Raw genomic sequence first — 9,567 nt, forward strand, 5'->3', positions numbered from 1 at the left:
GCACTTTGCCAATTTCTCAAAATAACCACATTTTTGAAAACAAAGATTTTATTAAAACTGATTTTTCTCTCCTTACAATTTACACAAGGACTCTATTGCTATTACATAACAAAAGTGTACGAAAAGCCATCAACATTCCAGAGAAACTCTCTGGAGACTGTAGTACTGTCTTGAAAAAATAGCCCCAGTTCTATTTTGAGGAAACTATGAAAGGTCAGAGGTCCAGAGGTATTGCCTGGCAAAATTACCAATATACACGAGGACTTTCCCTTGCTGGAAATAAATTTCCAGCAATAGAGTCCTCGTGTAAACTGTGCATTACATGAGTTTCATTTTGCTGCCAATATATCACAGAATAATACAGACCCAAGTTTATTTATTATTATTTAGTATGGGTATTGACTGCTTGTTTTAATTTTGACATATTTGTCTTTATTTAGTATACAGGGGTGAACACAACTGGTACCTTAATTCTTTGGCATACTGTATAGTTTGTTCGGCTTGTAACTGGCAAAAAACAAGACTCATAACATTGTGTATTAATATAGAATAGTGTGCATAATGATCTAACCATCTTTCACTAACCTTAAATAATTAGGCAGATCATATCCTATGGTGTTGGCTAAACATGATACAACTATAATAGTGCAGTATGTGTTGTGTCATTATATTGCAAGAACTTTGTATCCATTTTGTCATTTTACAAGAGAAGATTTTTTAAACTTTATTTATTATATTTCAACTTTTTTCAATTTAATTAAAATTTCATTAATTGCATTTAAGACGTGTAACCTTAAAATGTGTGCATTCATCTATAATCAGTAACTTCACTCAAAATGTCACTTACAAAGTTTTCGCACTAACACACAAACTGTGACATTAGGGTTGTTTTAAAGAATACCTTCCAACATATTTACAAAGCAAATTCAGAAGTTAACAATTCAATTTGCTTACCAAATTGAACAAGAACAGCAGAGTGCTTCTCGGATGTTACCATTGTTTGCAAATCTCTGCGTTTAATTACCATGGCCTCAAGAGGCATCATTGAAGCCTGCTGCCGCAAATCACTTAATGACAAACTGCCATGTATTAAAAACATGTTGAAATACATAACCCAAGATGCTATGGTAATTATCCATCCCGTTAATAATGCTACCATTGTGTAAATTCCGATGTCAACTGAGTGGCTTTAAATCATATAACAATACATTGTCAAGTGTAATATCATAATTTCTTTTGTTCAAAAGGTTTGGGGCAATTTTGCATACATAATATGTAGCCCACAGCTGTTAAAAGTTTTTTTCATATATTACCATATTATATTATAAAGCTCACATTTCTGTGGTGTTATCACTATATGGGCCACAATGGCCTCATCCCAATGGCATAGTTTAATAACCTCAATGAAACAATCATAGTGTAAAATTTGACCTCAAGTTGCAGAGTATGAGTTTTTGTCAAAGGTCATTCAATGAATGTGCAAATGTATTGGGGTTAAAGAATTGTGCCCTGATAGATGAGCATGTTGTGGATCCTAGTGTATGTAACAGATCCCGCAAGGCATAATATGTACACTATGTGCCACCCCTGGGCTAAAATAGACCCCCTACAAATTACACTGAAATAGACCTTCAAAACTAAATTACAGAGGTGATTTTTAATGGAAAGTAGCCCCTGAAAGGAAACTATTTTGAGGCTTATATGGCTCAAAATAAATGGGGAATATTGGTATTTAACCTCTAAAATACTGAAAGTAGCCCCCAACTGATACAAGGGCAAAAGTAGCCTATGAAATAATAAATGTGCCACCCCTGTTATTCCCCAAAAACTCTTTGGCCCCCTTTTGACATACCAAAAACATTTTGCCCTCTCCCTTTTGACTTGCCAAAATATCTTTGCCCCCCTTTACAGATGCAAGATTTTGGGGAACCCGAACCTAAATTTAAAACCTTAAATTGACATATCATATAACAGGTAATGTGATCGGTGAGCAGAAAATTTTGCATATTTGAACATGTTCCTAATGTTTTCCTACACCTTTTTAGGGAATAATATAGAAATTGTGCTCAAAACATCTGTGCCAAAAATTGCTTGTCCTCCCCTTTTGACCTGTCAAAAAATGATAGCCCCACTTTTGGCCTGCCGAAAAACTCTTTGGCCCCCTATACATAATTATTACCACCCTGGGGTACACATAATTACTGCACCACCCCTAGCGTAGTATCTGCCTTCCATCCAAATCATGACAAGTCAGTGGGTGTAACCTCTGTGCCCCCCCCCCCAAAAAAAAAAACATTTTTAGGTAAAATCAGAACAGAAATAAATAACCATGTCACTTAGAAGTTCCACTAATAATGGTGAGAAAAAGCATGTGAATTTGGGCTAAAGAGCTTTTAGTTAAAACAGGTTTAAAATAAATACTAACATGGAAATTTGAAACACCAAAAAAAAAAAAAAAAAAAAAACACCCAGAAATCAGCATCTCTGGTAACTCAACTCATGAAACATAGCTTTTCATAATTTATATTTATTCTGTGTTCCACAATAGACAAAATCATCCATAAAAAATGTCTTTTTTCAAAATATTGGGACTGTCAAAGGAACCTGTCTTGCAAGATTGTATTAACAATAACAGTTACATAATATGTGTATAAATCATGTTAAGGGGTACTACACCCTGTGGTAAATTTAGAACATTTTGCATTTTTCTCAAAAATAATAACACACTGGTAACAAAAGTTATGTATATTATTGGGGCAAGGAATCCAATTACTACACTGAAACTTCAGTGACTCAAGACAAGCGGTTCAGTATAATATACTTTTTTTATCACATATTATGTGATAAAAAAATGAGGTACATCCTAGCTGTACCTTATTTCTTATCATATATAACGAACCGCCTGTCTTGGGTCACTGAAATTCCAGTGTAGTAACTGGATTCCTTGCCCCTATAATATACATAACCTTTGTTACCACTATGTTATTAGGTTTTGAGAAAAATGCAAAAATAGACACACATTTATCGAGGGGTGTAGTACCCCCTTAACGTGTTATTAAAATCAGGTTAACCTAAAATCAACCGCCGGACAACCGGTTAACGCTCATTTACAATAAAAGGGATCGAAATACAAAAATTTGCATATTATGCGAATAATGTGAAGTAGTGATGTGGTCGACATGCCTTATGTCGACATAATGTCGACGCCGCACGATGCCGACATGTCGACATCAAAAATCATGTCGACAAAAAGTTTTAGTTTTCAAAAATATTTTTGGCCAGAAAAGCAAGTTATAGGCCCAAACTGACTTGTTATTCAAGGTTGGAAAACAAGAGAAATACTGCTACTAAAAAAAAAAAAAATGCCAATTTTTTTTACAAAGTTGATGAACTTGTACATTTTGATTACCTTTGCTTCTATTGAACAGTCAGGGACACATTGAATTAGTATGCATTGCTAGCTGTTCAATAGAAACAAAAGTAATTAAAATGTACAACTTTTTCCAACTTTGTAAAAAAAATTGGCATTTTTTTTTTTTTTTTGAGTAGCAGTATTTCTCTGGTTTTCAACCTTGAATAACAAGTCAGTTTGAGTAGTTATAACTTGATTTTCTGGCCAAAAATTTAACTTTTTTTTTTTTATTTTTTTTTTATAATTTTTTTTATGTCGACACACTGTCGACGCCGGTATATGAATTATATCGACATGTCGACAATAAAAAACGGTGCCGACCACATCACTAAATGTGAGTCATTTTAAAACTGGCATCAGCGCTGGCCGTAAGTCCTGTCACGATCGCTAAATTACATGGACAAACATAAAGCCAAGTAAAAAAAATAACATGTATATCGTCCCAGCCCTCAACAATTTGGGGAGATTTTCAAATATTTTTTTTATTTTTCTAATTTGCTCCCCTACTTTGTTTCTCAAATTGTTGTGATGCATATAAACACAATGTAAATACTTTCTTCAAGCAATTCAGTATCGAAGTTACGTAATGTTACTATGTCAACGGGATCACGCGCTAGAGTAATGAACCACGATCGAAATGATCACCACATAAAGTATATGGCACTCGAAGGCATACCAAAGTAGCGTGATCCGGTAACCAAGAGAATTACGTAACCACTTCGATGCTGAATAGCAAGAATATTAGGGCCTCCTGTTTTAATGATAAAGCATTTGCAATTGCAATTCTATATAGAAATGAATGGTTAATTTGTAACAAAATATCAAATTAGCGTCTCCCTCACCAAATGTTGAGAAAGTATGGACGATATACATGTTATTTATTTTACTTGACCTAATCTAAATAAAACTTCCATTTCTATGGTAGAATTTCACTAAGTAAATCACATTCTTGCTAAAAATGCACTTATCTATTGATTAATTTTGTAGTATTTACCATGATAATATGAAGAGCTTTGTTTCAAAACCCCTTACATGTACATCCGCTTTTGATTTTTTGAGAAAAACAGCTTTTTTTAAGTGTGCAAGTATTACTTGTTCGAAGGTTCGATTTGATTCAATTTGGGTTCGATTTGATTCAATTTGGGTTCGATTTGATTCAATTTGGGTTCGGATAAAGTGTTGATGAATAGAAACTAAAAGAATAGTTTTGGTACAATTTTCAAGCCTTCCTATTTATTTTATTATTTCTTTAAGGGGGTACTACACCCTGCCAAATTTTTTGCCTATTTTTGCATTTTTCTCAAAAATTATAGCGCATTGGTGACAAGTATGATAAGTATATTATAGGGACAAGGACTACAACTACTGCACTGGAAATTCTATTTCAACACAGGCAACAGTTGTGGAGTTACAGTCAAAAATGAGGGAAAACCAATATTTGATCTATAAATCAATAACTACTTGCCTTGAGTTGCTGAATTTTCAGTGCTGTAGTTGTAGTCCTTGCCCTATAATATACATATCTTACTTGTCACCAATGCGCTATAATTTTTGAGAAAAATGCAAAAATAGACACAAAATTGGCCAGGGGTGTAGTACCCCCTTAATATTGCGCCTTTTGTGGATGTAAGGGCTTTTGCAAAATAAATTCACGCCTTTTCTAGAAACCACCTTTGCAATCAAATGTGAGCTTATTTGTTTGCACTACTTCATGTAACTTGACAAATGCTTTCAAAATCAAAAAGAAAAATTGAATTATCTTATTTACTTTTTTAATTATGAATTTTTGATTAAATCTGGGAAAATGATGATTTTGAGCATTTCTGATTCGAAGCTACAGCTTTCGTTAATTACAATGATTTTTTTCAAACATAGTGACCCAAAATAGTTCCTTTTGGATTTAATAGTTTAAGAACATTCAAGGCTACTATTATACATCAAGAAATTATTTTCCTAAAATTTTATATTCATTTTAAGTTCAGATTTCTGGAAATTTCCTATGATTCCCAAAACGGAAAATATACGATATCTCTGGAAGGGAAAGTGGTATGAAGGTCAAACAACCACCAAAATGTGTATTTTAACCCACACTATAATGTCATGTCAATAACTCAATTTCAGCCAAAAGTGGATGTAAGGGCTTTTGCAAGAGAGCTCTTTATGTTGTTAGGGCTCATATTGAAATACCCTACCACGTTTTCACACAGAAAGAAGGCAGGATTCCCCTCGCTAAGCGCGCGCCTCAGGAAAGCTCGGTCACAAAACGGATGGATTATATGCAGCGTTCGAAATTTTGGTTGTCCGGTTGCCCGAGACAATTAAAAAAGTCGCCGGACAACCAAAAATACTGCTTCGGTTGTCCGCCGGACAACCATAAATCTAGCAAAAGTCACATTTGTAGGCCTACGGACAACCAAAGACTTAGACGGACAGCCAGAAATTGTAATCTGGTTGTCCGTGGGACAACCATTTATTTTTCCTAAATTCGAACACTGATTATATGCATCAGTGATATACCCTGCCCAGGATTTTAACAAAAGAAGGCTAGCACAGGAAAGGTGCAGGATGGCGCACACCTTCCTGTGTAAGGGAATTTCAATATGAGCCCTTAAGCACCACATATTAATTATTATTCATTTAAGTCCGATATGTTGTCTATTTTCTTTAACAAGTACAATAGAGACTAGATAGGTCAACTATGACACTTATAATGTAGCCTGTCTACTTTTCAGTGTAGTGATAAAAGCCTAACAATTCCCGCCGATTACGAGCTGATCAAACTGTAAAAGGGTATGTTTTTCACTACACAGCGTCGTCAACATCTTTTTGCAAAAGGGGTACTTTTTCAGAAGGCATTGCCATTTAGGGGTCCTTTTTCAGCCATATATATATAATATAATATTATTGTTTGAGTGAGTTTGCACTAATTTGATAAAAATCACCACTTTTTAATTTCTTTAGTATCTATAGGTCTGCGATATCAAAAAGAGACCTTGGGTATCAAATTAACTTTCCTGTTTACGCCACTTAGGGTATAAATAAGCACCGGGGAAATGCACAATTTTAAATGTTTTCTTTTTTTCCTCGGAAATTGGAAATCCTTCCCCGGCAGGGGTGGAATTTGGATGCGTGAGGATTCGCGCAGAGACTCCTGTAAAATGCCTCCAGTCAACTTGATCGGCTCATTCATTCAGCAAACTTACGCTCAAGTTCAACACCGAATTCAACCACATCAACACATTGAGAATCTGTGATTCAACACAGTTACACTCGCCATCGCGAAAACACAATCACTGGCAATCAGCTTTCAACTCCACTCATTTTTAACAAATTGATCAATACTACTGATTAATCAATAAAAGTTTCTAACTAATGCAGTGATTGGACATCTACCCACTCGCAATACGATAATCAGCCAATCATGTTCTGGTTTCTATACACGACGACACTGCGACCCGAATAGTGAGCTCACTTCCGGGTTCATGTTTACGACTGTCAAAATTGCACTCTGCTTTTTTCTGCATGGATCGTATTGCAGATCGCCATGGATTCTTTCAATTTTAGTAAAAACTTATGTTTTTTGGAAAATGAATACTTTAAAAATAGATATCTTGGAAAAATTTTAAAATTCGCAGCCGAACCTAAAATCTGTGATTATGCCCAAAATTTGTGAATTTCTGTGTTTTTTGTGCATCACAAATTCTCCCGGTGCCTATATATAAATTACAATGTAGATATTGACGCCATTCATGCGATGGTTTTTGCATGTGCTACATCATTTAGGGTAGGATTTTGCATGTGTTTCGCCATTAAGGGGTGCAATTTGGTTATGTGAAAATTCGCAAAGGGTGCATTTCAGAGGTGGTTGGATGCGGGTGGGTAGCACTTTTGTTAGAGAGCACTTGAAACCCTGGGTTCCCGGCGTGAATATTCTCATTTTTCTTCATTAAAGATGCTAGCGATGTCGATCACTGTCGATGACCAGTTTTTTGCGGACACTTTGATAATGTTAAGAAACTGGAAACGATAGCTGGACAATTGTCCAAAATATACATTTTATTATAGACCTAAAATTATGTGCACAAAATTTCTTTCTTGTCCATATATTGCCAAAGGCTTGGGATGTGATACACATCTAGCTGCCTTTCATTCATGCTTCAGTTCCAATAATTGAAACTCCCGGCTCAGACTGGGAGTTCCAACAGGTGCTGATACATGTGTTTATATGAGTTTTATTTTGTGCATTCACATGTCATACTTCGACGTCAGTATGAAGAAATCGTTGTTCTAAAAATGATTGCAAATTACACATTTCTAATCATTTTTCACCACAAAATATGATATGAAAACAGGTGAGCAATACCAATCAATGTATGAATATGGAGCTCTAGGAGGTCAAACAGGTTAATTTATTGTCAATATTAATATTTTGCAACATTTATAATGAAAATAATTTTAACACTGAAGACACCCTGTATGGCACCTGCTACAACTTGAGAACAAGTCCTCATAAACGTTCGAAATTTGTAGTTACAACTGTTCATGCTTTGCCAAAGCATGAACTCCCATTGCCAAAGTAACTTGAGTAAGCTTAACTATTTTACGGCGTTCATAAAACTTACCGAAATTGACCAAGAAATGTTCCCCTGACTCAACCATCTCTTGGAATCGCTGCCTATTTATGAAACTTAATACAAAAGGTTGTTCTTCGACTTGACAAGTGATGAAAGCTGCCCATAGCAGCGAGAAAAACACACACAGATGTGCTGTCGTGTAAGTCGCCATTTTGCGTCTGCTACAAATTCGGTTGCCAGTGGCCAATTACTGGCTCCAGCTGGCTCCAGTGATTAAAAAAAAATCCCTAACTGCGTTTTATTGAAATCCCTATCACGATGTCAGAAAAAAAATTGTTACCATAAAAATGCTGCAGTGCCGGTTCTTACATTATGCAGACTGGCAGACTGTGGCAGACTGTGGCAGACTGGATTGTTGCATGTTCATGAAATACTTTCCATCATTATAAAACTGTCATTTTTTACAACAGTTGCTGTGTAAACAGGTACATCCCAATGTCATATTTTAATATTAATTGTATGTATTCAATTCAATTCAATTATTTAACAAAATACCCCTATTGTATTGAGCAATATATTTGGGTTGACCCTCATGCTAGGAATTCATCCTCTTGTGTTCCTAGTATTATAATGGATAATAGTGTCACTAGGATCCACAACATGCTCATCTAATCAGGGGCACAGTTCTTTAACCCCAATACATTATAATTTGTACATTCATTGAATGACCTTTCAAAATATGGGGATAAAAACTCATACTCTGCAACTTCAGGTCAAATTTTGCACTATGATTGTTTAATTCAGGTTATTGGGCTATGCCATTGGGATGCGGTCTTTGTGGTCCATCCATAGTGTGTGGTGGCCTAGATTTATGATAAATAGGATGGAAAGTGGTTGTCAAATCTTAATAGTGTTAGTGACCCTATCACCCTACAGACTTTTTATTCGATGTAAAATATTTGATGTAACATATCTACTGTATTTTTTTAAATCTATTCCCATTCTATTTTCAGTATTTAAATGTTTAGGGGCTGTGCAATGATTATGAGCCCCCAGTGTGTGTGTGTTGGGGGGGGGTAAATTTCGAAACGGCTCGCCAAAAAATTGCTTGCCCCCCCACTCAGCCCGCCAAAAATTCTTTGCCTCCCCCCTTGCACATCCCAATTTACAAACCTTAAATGGTCTTGATAAATGTTATGAAAGCAGCGAAAGCAGGAAAATTTGCATATTAAAACGTTTCAGTACTGCATCTGCTTTTCCTAAGTCTTTTAGCACTTTTTATTCAAAAGGCGCCCCATGAATGTGTGCCAAAAATCGCTTGCCCCCTCTCAGCTTTGCCAAAAATTGCTTCCCCCCCTTTCGCTCGCCAAAAATTACCCCCTGAATTTTACCTCACCCAGGGCTCATAATTATTGCACAGCCCCTTAAGTTCTAACGAATGTTTGATGACATAAAAACGATAATATATTTTTACCAGATATTATACATAACATATATCGATTTTACGTCAGACATTTGTTGTAGCTTGTTGTCTCGCTTTCCTTCACACCAATTTTTATGAACCTGCAACAATCTGTGGCA

The 9,567-nt window shown here is 35.5% G+C and overlaps 1 protein-coding gene across 1 annotated transcript in view; it reads right to left on the minus strand.

Annotated features, from left to right (window-relative positions):
• Positions 1-8,203, minus strand: part of LOC140142799 (dnaJ homolog subfamily C member 10-like) — a 35,198-nt gene extending 26,995 nt beyond the window's left edge. Inside the window, exon 1 of the mRNA XM_072164802.1 lies at positions 8,035-8,203. Coding sequence (XP_072020903.1) covers positions 8,035-8,197 — 163 coding nt within the window. The 5' untranslated portion in view covers positions 8,198-8,203. The remainder of the gene's footprint in view (positions 1-8,034) is intronic.
• Between the last annotated feature and the right edge of the window lie 1,364 nt (positions 8,204-9,567).

This window comes from Amphiura filiformis, chromosome 20, assembly GCF_039555335.1.
Source record: "Amphiura filiformis chromosome 20, Afil_fr2py, whole genome shotgun sequence".
Classification (NCBI taxonomy): domain Eukaryota; kingdom Metazoa; phylum Echinodermata; class Ophiuroidea; order Amphilepidida; family Amphiuridae; genus Amphiura; species Amphiura filiformis.